The 18836-nt window shown below is 40.7% G+C and overlaps 1 protein-coding gene across 1 annotated transcript in view; it reads left to right on the top strand.

Annotated features, from left to right (window-relative positions):
* CARM1 (coactivator associated arginine methyltransferase 1) overlaps window positions 1-18836 on the top strand; it is a 1187823-nt gene that overhangs the window by 534357 nt on the left and 634630 nt on the right. The window contains exon 7 of the mRNA XM_044061097.1: window positions 4012-4102. Within this exon, the coding sequence (XP_043917032.1) occupies window positions 4012-4102 (91 nt within the window). The remainder of the gene's footprint in view (window positions 1-4011; window positions 4103-18836) is intronic.

The following is an 18836-nucleotide window of genomic DNA, read 5'->3' as shown; positions in this document are numbered from 1 at the left end:
TGTTCTTTTTAGCTTTAGCAAGTGCAGTAAGGATCTGCTCCCTTGTAATGACCATTAGGGGGATGGTTGCAGTTATTTCTTTGGGTGTGGTAAGAGGTGATGGGGAGAGAAATTTGAACTGAACTTGTTGGCCAGCAGGTTTGCTACATTTTCAGGCTGGGTGTAAATGTTGCCATTCATGATTAACTCTGCACATTGAGAGTTTCTCCTAAAATTACAAACATATTAAAAAAAGTCTTAATGGCTATCTTTCACCTGGGAGGCTAGCTTTGCTTTGTAGTTTGCTTTGGAAGATTTACTAACTCTGTAATTTGTTTATTTAGATTGGTGCATGTCTTTTTGCACTGTTTTGTCTGTTCCTTCTAGGTTTTGGAGAGAATTTTTTTTCATTTGGTTGACTAGCTTGTTTATACTAGGAGTCCACCAGGGGGATTTATTTTTGCCAGTAATCACACGTTTGACTCAGAGGTACTGCCTCCCCTATGCCTCTATGAATGCAGTTGTACAGTGCTTTTTAGTACAGCTCAGAGTAGATCTCAGTGTCATCCGGGTTCTAAGTGGCTTTGAAAGTTTAATAAGCTGTCACTTAGTTTGAGTTAATTGACCTTATCAAACTTGTTAGCAGGTTTGGAGTTTGATGGGGGTTCTAGGTTTGTTTTAATACTAAAGGAGATCATTTTGTGGTTAGATCTTACCAGGGAGGAGTTAATGGATGGGAGGGAGCAGCATCCCCCCCATGCTTGTGAGTACTAAGTCTGGGATATTTGTACCTAGTTGGGGAGCTAACTAATTACTCCAGGGTGTTTGTCCTGACGAAATCCAGAAACTTCTGAGTAAGTGAATTATGGGTCATATAATTCTCCCAGTTTATGGAGAGGTAGTTGAAGTTAAGGTTGGAGATGTGGTTTTCCAGACTCATGTTAAGGCACCTGAAGCTACCCAAGATGTGATAAGGGATCACACTTATGGTTAGTTGGGCATGGAGCTGCTCAAATGAGTCATGTTGTCGGATCAGTCTAGCAGTGTACTTGTCCTTTATGAACACGTCTTCTTTGTTTTACCCTGAGATGAGGGCGGTCAAAATGCATAAAAGGCATTGTAGGCTTTGATAATCGGGTTGCTTTCCATGGATCTGAACCTTGTTTCAGTGACTGCACATATGTCTGCAAAAATTAACATTCTTCAAATCACCTTTTTCAAGTACATTAAATAAAATTATAAACTTTGATAAAATAAAGCTATCAGAAAATGAAACTGGAAAATGGATTTTTTTTTAATGATCAAGTGGAGCTACAATTCTAGCATTCTTTTTTCAGGCCTTTGTCATATTGTAGATAGTTTATCTTTTTTGTTCATTTGTAATCATTCTATTTATCATTTACAGTGCACTTTTATTGCATTTGACTGTATATTACTTGTATCTTGAAAAATGTAATAAAGCTTCTTGTGTAAAAAATGACCTAAGAGCAGTACAACAACAAACAGATGGTGTTTCTTTAGCAAGTGCAGGCTGAAAAATAGTGATATGTTCAACAAAATCAATAAATGCAGCACAGAACTGCTAAATAGCATTGAGATAGTTAGAGCAATCAGCTTTTCTGCCTTCTGTGCAGAGTTTGCGCATTCTCTTTGCACCATTATAGATCTTCACTGGATGTCCTTGTTTCCAACCAATACCCAGCGATATGCAAGTAGGTGAACTAACAATCCTTCAAATTGCCTGTAGTTATGATTGTGAGTGCAGATGTTGGTAGTGGGGGGCTCTGGGTCTAGGCTGAGATACGAGAAAGATGTGGTTTAAAGTGCAATGAGTATATGTGGATGGTACAAAAAAGGTATTGCTGCTTGGTATTGTATTAGCTTACTAGTTCTTTGCTGAGCTTACTGAAGGAAATTGTGGAGATGATGTAATATTGCACTCTGGGAAATTGTCATATGTAAGTGGTGATGTAGTATTGGCAGCAATTCTGGGAAAATGTCATATATTAGGGGTGATGCTCCATTAGTGGTTTGAGTATTGGGAAGGTATAATGGTTTAACTTGATGAATGTTTTATTTTTTATGATAACAGTATTAAGTTTACTTTATAACTGGAATTAGAAAATGAAATATAGAAAATGAACCGGGGAAAGAAAGTTAGTGCTAAAAAGCAGTGAGAGCAGAGTGATAACGAATTTCTTAAATTTTGTGATGTAAGGCTAAGTTTCATGGTTTGGGGCAATGATTTACAAACCAAAATTTTATGCTGCCATTTATGTTATGAATTTCTGTTATTTTTTTTTTTATTATTTGTTAAATACTTATTTACTAACAAAATACAGTACGAAATCTAACATCTTCCTGAGATACTAAGTACCCAGGCAAACAACACCTCTTTTTAAATTTTCTTTTTTCATTTGTAACACCTCTGTTGTGCTATGGAGATTGACAATGTATTGAATTTTGGATGGTGTTCAGTAATAACCAGTTTGCTATATGTTCAATAGATGATGTCAAGAAATGCGCCTCCAGAGAGAGGCTCAAGGGGAGAATTTCTAGGCATCATTTTGTGGACACAGCAAACTACTTATATCAGACCTAATCATAATGTTGTGTAATGTGTGGAGTAAAAGTGGGATAGTTCATGTCTCAATGCTGTGAAATGAGTGGGGTAGGAATGTACCCCAGGAAACTGGACCACTGTAGCTTCAATAACAGGTAATATTATCTAGTACACATATATGGACACTGAGAAATGAGGCCAGCATGAATTTATTTTATTTTGGGGGTTTTGCATTATTTATAGAGCACTGCAATACAAGAACTATACTTTTAAAATTGAAGGATAGATTAGCAAGCTTTCAAAATGTGGTAAAACACACAAAGAAAATGTTGCTTGCTCTAAATATGCTTAATATTCACATACTGCAAACCAGCACTGCATATGATTCAAATCACTGAACAGCTGGATTTCATAGCATATTTCTGACACTTATTATTAATGCACTTATTCTGGGCCAAGTGCACTTCTGTAGGTGGGCATGTGTATGTGTGCATGTTTGTAAGTGTATGTGTGCGCATGTGTTTGAGTGTGGCTTAGGTATTTTATTTAAACATTTAAACTTGTTATCTGACTTAGAGCATATTTTTTCAGTAAATGTTTGATATAGCATGCCTTTTCTTTCCTTGTTTAACAGCATGGTTCAAATGTAAGAGCCTGGTTATAACAAATGTGGTCAGTTTTCCACAGTGTAATCATAGTCATAGCATTGCATATATTACTAAATGTTATTAATTCAATTTCCTCTGCATTTCTGAGTCCAATATTTGGATGTCTGATAGAGTCACTGTAAACATACTGCACAGCATAACCTCTGCTTTTCATAAACTAATATCCACACTTGGTCACCCAGAGTCTGTTTATTAACCAATATCTCATAAATTTAAATTCACAGAGACTGCAACTATAAAATGATAGATTAAGTTGCTTTATGCAAAGTCACAGGTGAAGTCTAATTTTGGCATGGCTTTAGCTGATTCGTGTCAGTATGTTACTGTGCAGAAACCATGGCTGTCTTAGCTCATGTCTGCAGTCCGTGTCAATGTTTTACTGCCCTGCTGCTATCTGACTTTGGAGGCATTGTACTTGCTCCTCCTCTGTAGTACCAAAACAGTTTTCTGATGTAGAATGTAATCACTCAGAGGATTAATCTGTGGGCCAGAGTTATAGCATATATTTTCTTTGAACAGTTTTTTATTGTATTTTTCATAGCATTTTTTTATTTTTAAGCTCACTTCAATGTATCTGAAGTCAAGGAAAATTCATAGTCAAGACGTTGTTGTAAGTCTAATTTCTAAGCTTATAACTCACTGTTGGCCTGACATCAAGTGGAGTAAACTTTGTTTCTGTTTGCAAAAATTTCTTGAGAAGATGAACAGCTCTGAGATTTCCAAAGCCAGCCGCAGTATAATGTGAAACTGTTTTTAAAGGCAACTGTGCAAGAGACCCACCCAATGTTTTTCTTCCCTCAGGACTGATGTTCCCCACATTCAGTGAAGTACATCTGGCGCCATTTTCAGATGAACAGCTGTACATGGAGCATTACAACAGAGCCAGCTTCTGGTAAGATCTATTATACAGCACAAATGATTTGTGAATTTCTTTGCATTACATTGTTGTCTGCTAAGGGGAAAATGCTCTTTCTTAACAGCCTTGGATTACTGTGTGACATACTGGGAAAGTTTTCCATGACTGAACCCCTTTTAACACTCCTCTTCCAGTGGAAATTGTAAGATTCATTTATTACCCTGGTGGACAACAGCTTTGCTTTCTTCAGAATGTTACTTTGTTGTCTTCCATTTTAGTAGTAATACTTTCCAAGGCTACGAGGCCTTATTCCATTTTCAGAGAGATGTAACCGTGTTCTCACTTATTTTGTTAATTTAATGGATTAATCACTGTAAGCAGCTCATATGCACTAACATTATGTACATGCTGGCACACACTGATAAGAGAATAAAATCAGAGACATAAAATTCAACTGCTATAAAGCTCTAGGTCACAACTCTAGGCTGCTGAATGTTTTCTATATTTTCTATATTTCTGACAAACTGGAAGAGTAATTCTTTACGCTTAATTCTTACTTATTTGTCATTCACAACACAAATGCAACTTTTTGTGTTGTGAATGACAAATAAGCAAGCATGAAGCATGAAAGGATTACTCTTCCAGTTTATACATAAGCACATTTTGTATGGGATATAGAGAAGCACTACTCAATACGTTCTGCAGTCAGTACAGTACACGTGGACATATGGCTGCTCATACAGTATAGATTGCTAGTGCAAGTAATGTGTTAGTTCTATACTAACATTACTATGGTGATACACTTAGTAAATGTATGTATGTCTAGCTATTTAGACAGCAAGAAAAAACACACTCTCTGGGATTCAATAAACTCCATGTAGATTCCACGCAGAGCCTACACGGAGAGTATTCACGTAAATGGTACTGCTTATCGCATGGAGAAGCACAGCCTCACACCATGAATATTAATGATGTGCGGCATGCATAAGCAAGGTTTCGTGGTATGCCCCGGTTTTGCTGGCCATGAAACCTGTATACCGAATGTGGATCATTCCACACACCTTTTTGTGCCAATAATGTGGTCCAACACTAAACTAATGGAGGGACAAAGGGCAAGCATGCTTTTTCTGAAGGATATGAAGTACAGAACAGAAATGTATGTCATTATACCTTGACTGCAATCTTCAGTGATTTCACAGTAAACCACACATTTTACAATGAACAGGCCAAAAAATATGATGCAAATATCCAGATATTCTCCCTTTTGTGTTTTTTTTTTTTTTTTTGCGATCCAATGCGACACTTGGCATAAACATGTTTAGCTGTGCTCACCTCATTTGTGCAGTAGCACACAAACTGGAGGAATGGACCACCCAGGTTGTAGACATGACCCAGACAGCCACACATGTGAACTGGATGCATTTAATTAATAATATTGTGCATCGCACAAACATGGTAAGTGGCATTCTGCTACGATTAACAATGAAAACCTTACAATAACTACTAAAATAGGAGATATCATCTCACTAATCCTGTGGTAGCAGATGTTAAGTGTAGGTGTGGAGTGAAGATGGTCTGAGGTTCTACTACACATTGTGCAAATTTTGTTTTACTCTTGTGAGATTACAGATTATAGCAATTAAGTGCAACATCCACAACTGTTCTCTTAACCTTCTTGTTGTAATAGCTGTAAGTGTAGGAGAACTATAGATATCCTACACTTGACTAGCCCATTTACACAAGTGCCTGTATACCTAATCTAGAAATTGCATTGTTTGCCACTGTTGCGCATTGCTTACTATCACACACACGGTGCCCACCAGTGCGCACCCTCACCTACCGTGTTTGCACGATGGCAAGTAATGCACAATGTTTTCAATTGTTGCAAAACCAAAATGTTCACACTCTCAGTAAGCACGAGACATGCAATAGGCGAGAAACAGTAGCATATAAAATGCAATTGGCAGGACACGCTCATTAGGCATTCAGCTTGAATTATGGCAGGCATGTCTGGAGTTGCTGGAGAGGGTGTGTGCTTTTGAGTACAGCATTATGGTGTATAAGAGTCCAAGATTTTTGTCAGGCTCTTAGTTAACAGATGGGCCCTGGTTGCTGCAGCAGGACTGTTCAGGCTTAAAATTTAAATCTGAAGCCTGGAATAATGTTGCCAGGGTCTTAATCAGTACAACAGGTATCCTCTGCACCGGTGAGCAATGCAGACCTCATTTTGATGACCTTCGAATGAGGAAGTGGGATACCCTCAACCTTTGGATCGTGGAATTTTGGGCAGGTGACACCCCACAGATGTGTAAGTATCAATTTCAGTGAGTAATTGTATGAGTTGAAAGCTGAATATAGTCAAGACTGGTATTCATAATGGTGTTCTGTTGTTTTATTTTCCACAGCTGTTGAGGACTGAGCCTTAAATGTTTGGTCCCATGCCGTGCATCTACTAAGGATGTGAGAAGTATGTGGTATGCATGCATCAGACAATACTGACTAAACAGTATTTTAATAATAATAATAATAATTTGTGTAGTAATTTTGTAGCATTAAAAGTTAAGGACCACTTAGTTGGTATTTAATAGAGTTGTATAAAATATACAATACTGTTAGGTTTTCATCAATATTGGAATGTAACTTTATACCTGTATACTGGTGGCACAAATGACGTTCTGTAAACTGTAATCAGTATAATTAGAACATGCATATGTGCAATATATGCACATATCAAGGATTGGTGGCTACAATCTGTACTATAGTGCGTCTCTGTTATAAACTGGGTAGTATTAAAAGTAAGGAAGAAACTTGTTAGGAGTTTGTAGTGTTAAAAGTAAAGGTAACAGTAAAGAGTCAAATAATTGCATCAATGCTTTGTATGTCACATATTAAGTTACTAATGTTCTCCCTTTTGCTACTGTCACCCCAACCCTTTTCTCTCTCTCTTTTTTTTTTTGTTGTTTATTTTTATTTTTTGCTTTTCCCCACAGTACAGTGGGGTAGGACTATCCCACGGGATCCACCTGGCCCACTCCACTGGCTACAGCACCACTGTCCAGCATGTCTGGTGCAGAACATGGTAGCACCCCCTCTGCTGCCACTGCTCTATCTGGCCTGTCAAGTAATTCTACCCCAGAAGATAGGCTTGTGCCTCCCTCCGGGAGCAGTGGCAGAAGGGGTGAGTTCATCACCTGTGATGAACTACCAAGGATGGTGCATAGGATTGTGTGCCACACTGTTGGCGCATCCCTACACCAGATAGAGCATCTGCTCTCTATACTCATGCACAGAATGTCTGGGTGCAGTAAGTTAGCCAGGTGAGGAAGCCATTGCAGCCAGACAAGACAAACAAGACAAGAAACAGGGATAGTGAAGGACACATGAGGCAGTGAACACCATGGTTGGATGTCAAGTTGGGTGACAGTGAGAACTGAGTTCTCACCCAGCGGACTGTCATCACTGTCACTTCACTGCACCGATGGCTGCAGTTTCTGATGTCTGCATCTCCTTGTGTTATTTAATACAGCAATGGAGAGCAGTGTCGCTATCTGGCATAGGCGTGTGCCAATAGTGTGGTGCACAGTCCTATGCACCATCCCTGGCATTTCATCATGGGTGATAAAATCACCACCTCCTAGTCTGCTGTACTGTAGGAAAACAAAAAAATAGTAAAATAAATGAAAAAAAAAGAAAAAAGAGAGGACAGGGTTGGAGTGGGAGAAAAAAAGGGACAACATTAGTAACTTCATATGTGACATACAAAGTCCTGATACAAGTATTTGACTCTATTCTATTACCTTTGCTTTTAACAGTATCAACTCCTAACAAATACCTTTGTTTACTGTTAAGCCTTCCCATCTCTTAATGGATCAAGATTGTACTACATATTGCAGTAAGCAGTCCTTGATGTGTGCATGCATTGCATATATGTGTGGTCCAAATATACTGATTACAGTTTACAGCAAGCCAGTGGTGACACTGCTTTACAGCTCTGACGTTACATTGCAATATTGATGAAACCTTAACAGTATTGTATATTTGGGAAGTGTGGATTTTGAATGCACAGCCTATGACTACTTTGTAATAATGAACTGCTGTTTTACCCTCCAGAGTAATTAATGCATACTTCCCTATTACAGTTAAGAAATGAATGCTCAAGTTGATACAACTGTATAATTAATAATAAATGCATCATAACTTTAAATGCTAAAATAACATCATTGTTGGAATCCATACATACCACATGCGTCTCACATCCCTGCCAATTTGCAGCATGGATTTGCACATTCAGTTCCCAGTCTGTGATGGCTGCAGAAAAATAAGAACAGAACAGAACAGAATAAGCATACCAGTCTTGACTATATCAAGCTTTTAACTCTGACAAGTAGTGTCTGTAAGTGATAGTTAGACATCTGTGGGGTGCCCCCAGTCCTATATTCCTCAATCCAACAGTTGAGGGTATCCTTCTTCCTCACCCTGAGGTCTCTGTACTGATTCCTACATTGTTAAACAGTGCAGGGGATATTGGTAGCACTGGTCAGAGCCCGGGGCAGACTATTCCATACCTCTGCCTTGTAATCCAAGCCACAAAAGTCCCTCTGCAATGGCCTGGGGCCATGTTCATTTGTTAGGAGTTCAACAAACACTTTAGACTCCTGGACACCCCATCTTTGAGCACAGAATCTCAAAAACTCTCAAGGAACATCTTTCTTGCCTGTCACATATCAAGACCAATGTGGAATGATGTTTTCCCATGAATTGCAGGTATCCTGCTTACTTGGAGTATGCACTTTCTAGAGTTGCAATATTTGAAAGTGTTGCTCAGCACTTACCATCATGCAAACACATTGCGTGAGAACACACACTGCCGGGAAATGTGTTCATGTGCTGGTCAATAGTCTTAATTGAATGTATCCAGCATATGTTTCTGGCTGTCTGGGTTCTGTCTGCTATCTGGGTAGCCCACTCATCTGGTTTGTGCACTGCTGCTCTATGCACAAACAAAATGTGCATAGCCAAAGCCATTTGTGCTAAGCAAAGCATCGTGTGAACAGTGGACCCCAAAAACAAAAAAAAAAAAAAGTAAACGTATAAATCATGGAGAAGTAGTTGAAATGTGAAAATCAATCTATGACATACACAGAATAAACCATTAGTACACACAAAATATGACTACATATGTCTGGATCCCAACTCTCTGTGCAATGCACCACCACAAAACAGGAGGGGTACCTATCCATCTTTGCCCCACAAACAGCTTTGCAGCAAATACATGACATAATTCCTCAAACAACTAAGTGTAACCAAATGTACAGTGATATCAAGGCATGGCCTGTTATTTGTAAATGTATTCTTTGTAATATATTTGGATGTAGTACAGTTAGTGATCACCCAACCTGCTATGACTATTCCTGGCAAATATACATCTGTGTCCTACCTCTCTGTGTTTCTTGGTCATTCATTAGTTATCTGACCAGTACTCAGAGACATGCAGTGTGTAAGCCAGCTTATACCATTTATCTTAAAATGTGTGAAGATATTGTGAAGGTGGTGAAGCTGGACACTGTTATGTGTCTCATTAGTTTCAAACTTTTCTCTGTTATGATTTACCATTTCAAATGTATGGTGCAAAACTGAGGGAATACAGTGATCATTATTACTTTAGATACATCAATGTGTGAATCTTTGAGGCCTGAGGCCTACTACTTGCTAATGGATGCATACAAGTCAAATAACTCTCTGATGTCACATGTGACATTAATTTCTGTACAACTCTTCCATCTTGTAGCTGCTTACTGTACCAAGTGATGAAATACAAGGACATGTCATGATATTATTATACAATACAATTCATGTTCAGGACTTACCTTGTAAATGCAGCAGTTACCACAGTGTTAGTGTGATGCAAGCAGTACGCAGCCAATACATGGGGAAGTAAAGGCTGTGGCTCTGAGTTGAGGCCAGCAGAGGTGACAGAGTTCCTGTATTGTGTCCCTGTCCACCCTGTAGCACTCTACAATGTCCATGTCAGGTATGTTGTGGTAAGTTAAATGTGGTCTGAAAACTCTTCTCTGTCTCAGCCTAGGCCTATTGGTGGCAGCAGTGGTAGCAGCATTGCCTGCAGCCTGTAAAGCATACAAATGGAGTTAAGCAGGAGCAGCTCCTAACATTCTGTCTGTGTAGACTTTCTGTGTCTGTACTCCACTACTTTTGAAATCCACATGGAAAAACTAGCATGGAGTCTAAATGGTTGCTTTTTAACTTCTTGAATAGTGCCACCAAACTGGTTGATTAGTATGCAGTTCAGCTGCTTATGCTGTAATTAGTGTCTCTGAAAAACAGTCTAGACAGATGTAGCCCATTAATAATCTACTCCATTATAAAAAGGCAAATGTGTAGCTAGCCAAACTGATAGTGAGGATACTAGCTACATGTTCAGAAAAGTAAAATATTTCCCAAGCTATCTTTACAGAGGAGTATTGAACTCCAGCAGGTATGTTGTCATTAATTTTCCTACATAATGCATATGCTGGAATATAATAATGAATAATGTGAAGCAAAGCCTTTTATATTGTTATCTGTATGCAATAGTTAGGAGTGTACTGATGGCATGGCCATGTTTGTCAAGCCATTTCAGAGGTACAAATGATTAACAATACATGAAAATAGTAAGCTGCATGATGCATATGTAGAAATATTTCAGAGACAAGTCCTTTGCATGTTTAGCATTTCAAATGTGCTTTATTAGCAAATTGGTTCATGTGCCTGTTCTTTAGTAGGTGGGGGGAACAAAGAGAAATTACTGTTATGTCACAAACTAGAATGAACTGTTCTTTTTTTGGGGGGGGGGTGGGCACAGTTAAGTTACTGGTATGGCACATACAAGGATATTTTGCCCTTGCTACACTCCTTGTTTTGCATCCTGCCTGCTGTTCGTATTTCCCATCTGTCATATGTGTTAGTAAACTGATGAATGAAAGTAAAGAACACACTCTAAGTGAAACAGACTACACAAAAATGTATTTTAGTGCTTTTGTCAGTATTACACTGTTGACTGCCTAATACTGATGAAAGCGCTAAATACATTTTTGTGCAGTCCATTTCACTTAGAGTGCATTCTTTTGTTTTATTCATCTGTCATATGTGTAATGTTTTCCAGTGGGTACTACTGACTGCCTACCTTAACTGTTTTATCTGGTAACAGTTACTTTGTATTTATGTGATAGTTATGTGCATTATCATTCTGTTATCTTTTAGGATCAAAAATGTCATTGAGGTGCAGATCCCTTTTCAATGAGGCAGAAAACACAGTCATAGAGGATGCACTCCATCAACATGATGCTTTTCTTCTTGAAAGGGGTCATCCCAATATACCAGAGAGGCTGAGACTATGACAGCAGATTGTTGCAAACATAAATGTCATGGCTGTACTTATGAGCAGGTGTGCCACAAGGCACAGTTATCTGCATGGAGGCAGGCAGCTGCTGTTGCCCAAGACCAGAGGGTAACTGGGGGTGGGTCTACTGCAGAACCACCTCTCACTCCCAATGAGGAATTCCTGGTGAATCTTCAACAACAGGACAACTCACAGCAGAGTGGGCCACAATATTTGATAGATATGGGTGCCCCTCCTTCTCAGTCCCAGGAAGAGCTTCCAGGTAGACTTTGGTATATGACCAGTTCAATAGTGTTGTATAGTGAAACAATTAAAATAATAGTTACTTCTGTGTCACGTGTTTTTTGGGGGGATTGAAATTAGAACAGTGATAAGCTCAGTTTGGAGTTGTCAGCCATCTTCCTGTTAAAGTAACATGATATGCTGACTGAGAGGAGTACATGTAGTACCCTCTGTCTTACTGTTAAATGTGATGATATTGTCCTTCCTTCTTGCTTAACATATTTCACGATCGTCAGGAAACCTACGTAGGCCTCCTGCAGATGGTAAGCCAAATTAAGTTATTTCAATACTGCAGATAAATTTCTAGAAATATAATGTGTCATTTTAGGCCTGTTGTCAGTATTGCTGTACTGTCTGTAATAGTGGTAGCACTGCTAGTTGTTTAGCATATATATATTGCACAATAATAGTGAAGGTATTAGTGTATGCTTGTGTTTCTCCCTTTTTATCACAGGTGATCATGCCAGTGGGAGTGTGGGACCTTTGCTACCTGATGTCAGTGTCTCATCAGACACTGATGATGATGGTGGCAAAACTGAGGCACAGTCAGGGGGTGCAGAGGTTGAATCTGACACAAATGTTGGCATCCTGCCACAACTTTCTTTTTCCGCAGACACAGCCAGTAGGCCTATGCCTACCCAGTCCACTGAGCCCACAGATATAGGACAGGTGGAGAGCAATGACATTGAGCAGGGAAGTGTGACTACTGCAACTTCAGTGCCTGTTGAGTCTGGCTGTAGCCAAAGTGCTGGCAAGGTGCCACTCAAGAGGGTTGATAGAGGTGTTGGAGAAGGCCTGCTGTTCCTCCTCCACCTGCTGCAAGTTCTCTTCCTGTGCCACACAAAGTATGTTTAGGGCCATTATGGAGGCACAGGCACATTCAGAAATGTGCTCCAGAAAAATGCTCAGGGTTGTGGATGTGGCACAATCTGACATGCTTGAGTGCCTCTACCATGTCTCCAATTCCCTGTATCAGATGAATGACATGTTGGAATGAGGGGTGTCTGTCATGGAACAAGCAGTGCCTATGATGGAACGTCTGCCGGGAATGAAATGGCATCATCGTGGAAGGAGGTCAGCTACAATATTTGCTGATAGCCAATGTGGCCATTCCCAATCATGCTCCCATAGTGGCAATAATTCTGTTGGTCCGTTGGTGAGTGTGATGTCCACACCCAGATGTGGCAGGCCATGGGGTCATGGTCCTGGGTGTTCCCATGAAGGGTCCACATCCAGCAGGCATCAGTTACACTCAGGTAGCTGCACTCCATCTAACCTTGGGCATGGAAGTGGCAGTGCAACTGCTGGCAGACCCAGTTCTCATGGACGGGGGGGGGGGTGCTAAACAATGAACTGCCACCTCTTAGTTCTAGTTTAAGCACTTAAGTTCCAGACCACTTATTTCACTCTAGGAAGGTTTGTTGTCTATACTCTTGTTGGAGTATTCTACTGAATTGCTACTTTATGTAAACTATTTGTTCTTCTATTGTGATTGCTAATTTCTGCACTTTGGATTTCTAGTACTTCTGCATTTTGTAACATAGGTTTGATTCAGGCTTGCTGAATCTAGGCTGTTTGGTATCATTGGAGCATTAAAACTAGCCCTCTTACATTAAGAAGGCTCCCCTGCACCCTTGAGGCAAAACTGTGTAGCTAAGAACACATCTGAGTTGGGGATAGCTGGAATAATGCTCACTGTTAGCCTTTACCTTTGTTTACTTTTTTAAAATAGTTTAACTTTGCTTGTATTCCAGCATTGTGTTTTTTTTTTTTTTTTGTGGGGGGGGGGGGGGGGGTTGCACTCAGTTTACCATAGCTGGTCAAAGCTTGCACTGCTGCCCTGCAAACAATTCAGTTGTGTATTGTGAAACATTGACACATTTTTGCAACTGTAGCCTTCCATGGAATAGATACATTTTGTTAGTCTTACAATAAAACCTGATCCATCTAGCCCACTCCCCCCAAGTTACTACAGTATATACCTTCCATATTGGATAGACAGTTTCTCATCATTTCTCCAGGCAGCCTGATTTACATGGGCATCCTGAGGCAACAGAGCAATTACCTCATGTATACTGACACCCAGTTACTGTGAAAACAAACTAATACAACACATGAGAGTTGTATTTATGCTATGAATTAGGAATCAATTCTCTCACATACCAACAAAACAAGATACCAAACATGTAAGCACACACATTTCACCTCTTGAACATAATATGCTCACAATACATAACCCACATATGCACTCACTAGAAACCTAACTAAAGATCGGAGACCTCCCAAGCGCAAACCTACTGCACATAGTGCAGACCCAACAGAATCCACTACACAATAATACACATACCAGTGTCTCAGCCAATAACCTTTTCAGACAAATCACCTCAAAAACAAATGTCTTGCTCATAACCGACTCCATAATGAGACCCACAGATGCCCCCTTGCCAGGCTGGACAAGGAGAAGTCACAGTCAGCTGCCTCTCAGGTGCCAAAATCCATCAGATCACCCACACATGCAAGTCTCTCAACAAAACGTGCTGTTATGACTCTGCCAGAGTCCATGTTGAAGTGAATGACTGGAGACGTACCTCACAGGAATATATGAAGGTGTTTGCCTTCCCCATATTGGCCTTTTTAGGCAAAGTCAGAATGACTACAACTACTTCGATGGCATAGTGGTGCAGCAGTAGCATTGTCGCCTCACAGCAGGAGGTTCCCTAGTTTGATTATTGGCTGAGGTGCCTTCTGTGTGGAGTCTGCATGTCATCCCTGCATTTGTGTGGGTTTCCTCCGGGTGCTCTGATTTCCTCCCATGTTACAAAGACATGCATCTGGACTGTTTCTCCCAGGGCCTGCACAGAAAATTGGCTTTGTTCCAAGTTGGACTTTCCTGGCTAACACATGTTAAATAAATAAATAAATAAAAACTAAAGTCCCAATGTAAAAGAATCTACTACAGACAAACTGAAGGACATGCTGCTTAATGCAAGCAGTCAGAAACTGCACTCAGTGGAAGAACTCCTTACCTTGGAAGATGCCCATGTCTGTGCAGTCACACAGACATAGTTCAAGACTGCAAAGAGCATCCTGGCCATGCAAGGGTACAATGCCTTTCAATTCCACATGTTCATACATGAAAATGAGCTTGAAAGAACCAAAGACGGAGGTGTATATATCTTCATTAATGACAAATACACCATAAGACTGGTCAAAGAGTATGACTCTGTAGCTCTACTCCAAATCCAACTAACTGCATGTAAAACCCCCTTCCATATCATTGTTAGCTAAAGGTCCCTCACCATGAACCATGAGAACCACTCTGCCTATTTGAGCCTACTTGAGTCACTCACTATACAGCCAAACACCTTGGTCATGCGTAATTTCAACTATTCTTCTATTGATTTGGAGTCATATATGTACACAAGCACACTCACCCTAAGGTTCCTGGACTTTGTTAATACACATGCTGTGTAACAGATAGTCTGCACCCCCACAAGCTTGAATGTCCTAGACTTAGTACTGACCAGCATAGTGCTTCTCTGCACTAACCCATCTGTGTTGGCTTCCCTGGTCAGGTCAGATCACAATTCAGTCTCATTCAGATTCACAGTCAAACCTGATACGTCCTCAAGAGCAGAAAGGATGAAAAATGTATCCAGAGCAAGCTATAGGCCATAGTTGCAGAACCCCTGCTACCACTGTCAACAACTGCCATACAGAGGTCTACACAAATGGTCTGTATAAACACATATACAAATGCAGAGAGTTGGCTGAACTTGAATGGATAAAAACAAGTTCCTCACAGAAAACAAACCACCCTGGTGGGCATCAAGCATATGTAGGTTATACAACAAGTGGAAGATAGTAATATTTAAGAGCAGGAGGGAAGTGACTCAGCAGAAGGACACCCTCCACAGCTTGAAGAAGGGAATTAGCTATCTTGAAAAGTCCTCTAAAGCTGTATATGAACCTAATATAGCATGCCTAGCTAAAGATAATCAGGAAGCATTCTTTAGCTATATCAGAAATCTAAAAGTGATGGGCCAGCTTTGTGCCAAACTAGTGGTGGATGGTACCCCTCATACTGACCCTGAGGATATTGCCAATCTTCTACCAGACATTTTGGGGCAAATGTCACCCTGCCTGTCCCCACCAGTTATTCCCCAAAGCATATTTGTCACCAGTCCTCTACCTAGTAACCTCTTATGAAACTAAGGTGACATCTGCCTGGGCTTCAGGCCAGTCTCTGATCCTGCCCTTGTGGGAATAGGTGTATATGCAGTAATCTGATATAGCTGATTACATCAGCATTGTCTGTTGAGCATGTGGTGGTACATCAGCATTGTCTGTTGAGAATATGGTGATAACAGTGTCCCTCATGCTGGTGTAAAAGGATCTCTGTAATGTCAAGTAACATCTGTCACACACACACCCAGCTGACTGCAGTGAGAACAGAACTCCTACGTATTTAAGTACACAGACTATATAACTCAGTACTTTACGCAAGCGCCAAGGCACAAGTCTGACTTTTACATGTCTGCAGGTCAACTTATAGTGGAGGACATCAGCAGGCCATGTGGGAGACAAGATTTGGAATGACTGCATGAAATGAATGTGTAGACTTCTGCAAGTATGAAATGACTAGCAAGCCATGCCATTGGACAAGTAACTGTAGGATAGCACATCTACTCTGCTGAATAGACACACACACACACACACACACACACACACACACACACACACACACACACACACACACACACAGTTGACTGCAGTGAGAACAGAACCCTTACCTAAGTATACAGACTATAGAACTCAGTGCTTTACACAAGCACCACTGTACAAGTCTGACTTTTACATGGCTGCAAGTGAACTTATGGTAGAAGACATCTTCAGGCCATATGGGGAACAACAGGTTGTTAGGTCTGCATAGGCACATAAAGTCATAGGTTCATATGAGGCCAGTAGTCTAACTGTAGAGTGTGCCATAGGTGCATAGAAGCCTTGCTCTGCAAAAACACAAGTACCCTTATTGAGCATAATTGGATGTTTGAGTTTATCAAGCAAGGTTCTCAGTACCACTGCCTGGCCTTGTCCATGAGGGAGCATACAACATTATATATTACACTTTGTAGTATGGTTGATATATGTGGGGCAATAATACTGAGCCTCCATGGTTGTATTACTGGGGGCAACACATGTATGTATTGTGAATATATGATGTATACTGAGAATGTGCCCTGAAAAACTGATCATATGTACAGAACATTAGCTGAATTTGGACTGTCACCTTCAGAGAGAGAGAGAGAGAGAGAGGTGACAACAATGTAATCATGTTTAATAGCCAATTGGACCAAATCAAATGTGTCAAGTAGACATGTTTGCAACATGGAGAGCTATGTTATGGGCTTATTTATTTTTTTGGGACAGGTGCCTTTTTTTGGAGAGAGAGAGAGCGAGAGAAATGTTGGAGAAGAGACGTAGGTATGTCCTGGGCAGGTACGTTGGCAAGGTTAGGAAGCAGTTGCTGACAGACAGGACATACAAGACAAGACACAGGGATGGTGAAGAACACAAGTAGTGGGTGATTACCATGGTTGGGGTAAGGGTGTGGACCTTGCAAACCCACATGGGTGACAGTGAGAATTGAGTCCTCATCCACTGGACTGTCTTAACTGTCACCTCACTTCACCAATGGCTGCAGTGTCTGATGTCTGTGTCTCCTTGTGTTTTTCAGTACAATGATGGAGAGCAGTATCTCCATCCAGTATAGGCATGTGCCCATAATGTGGCACACAATCCTATGCACCATCCCTGGCAGTTCTTCTCAGATGATAAAATCATCCCCTCTGCCACTGCTCCCAGAGAGAACCACAGGCCAGTCCTCTGAGGCAGAAGCACCTGAGGGGCCAGGTAGTGCAGAGGCAGCAGAAGGGGTGCTACCATGTTGTGGTTCAGATGGGCTGGGCCTTGGTGCCATAGCTGGTAGAATGGGGGCAGGTCGATCCTGTGGGCCAGGCCTACCCCGCTGTTCTGTAACAGAAAAAAAACAAAAGAAAAAGAGATAAAATAAGAGTTGGAGTGAGAGATTGTACAAGTCTTATTTGCTTGTTTGGGCTGAGGAGGGTGGTCTTCCAGTTCTAGGCTCTCACCTTTGTATTTGTAGACAGCAGCTTCTTTTCCTTACCATATAACCTAGTAATGACAGATGTGTGTCTGTCCAGGACAAGATAACAGTGTCCCACAGGCTGCTCTAAAAGGTTCACTGTAATCTCCATCAGCAGCTCAGAGACACACATATCAGCCCCCCATTTGACTGCAGTGAGAATAAAACCCCTACCTATCTAAGTACACAGACTACAGAACACAGTACTTAATGCAAGCACCAAGGCTCAAGTCTGACTTCAAGTGTGTCAGACAACACTTTATAGATGATGACATCAGAAGTGTCTGTTGAAAACTAGATAACAGTGTCCCACAGGCTGCTGTAAAATGCTCACTGTAAAGTCCAGCAACAGCTCACACACACTCATACACCATCCCCCATTTGATTGAGTGCAGTGACAACAGAACCTCTACCTAAGTGCACCCACAACAGAATACAGAAATTAATGCAAGTGCCATGACACAAGTCTGATTGTGACAGGACTGCAGGTGAACTTTTAGTAGATGACATCTACAGGCCATGTAGGAGACAAGAGGTTGGGAAGCCTACATGAAATGGATGTGTAGACTTGTGCAAGTCTCAAAAACCTTAGAGGCTATGCCATTGGAGAAGTAACTGTGGCATACACACACACACACACACACACACTTGACTACAATAAGAATAGAACACTTACCTATCTAAGTACACAGACTATAGAAGACAGTATTGCACACGCCACAGCAGAAGTCTGATTCTGACAGGACTGCATGTGAACTTATAGCAGGTGACACTGGCAGGCCATGTAGGAGACAAGAGGTTGGAAGACGTGCATGAAATGGATGAGAAGGCTTGTGCAAGTCTCAAAAACTGAAAAGCCATGCTACTGGAGAAATAACTGTGGGATACACACTTCTGCTTTTCTGTATAGACACACACACACACAC

Source organism: Protopterus annectens, chromosome 2.part0 (assembly GCF_019279795.1).
Source record: "Protopterus annectens isolate FY-2018-M chromosome 2.part0, PAN1.0, whole genome shotgun sequence".
NCBI lineage: Eukaryota > Metazoa > Chordata > Ceratodontiformes > Protopteridae > Protopterus > Protopterus annectens.
This window is presented reverse-complemented; position numbering and strand designations above follow the sequence as displayed.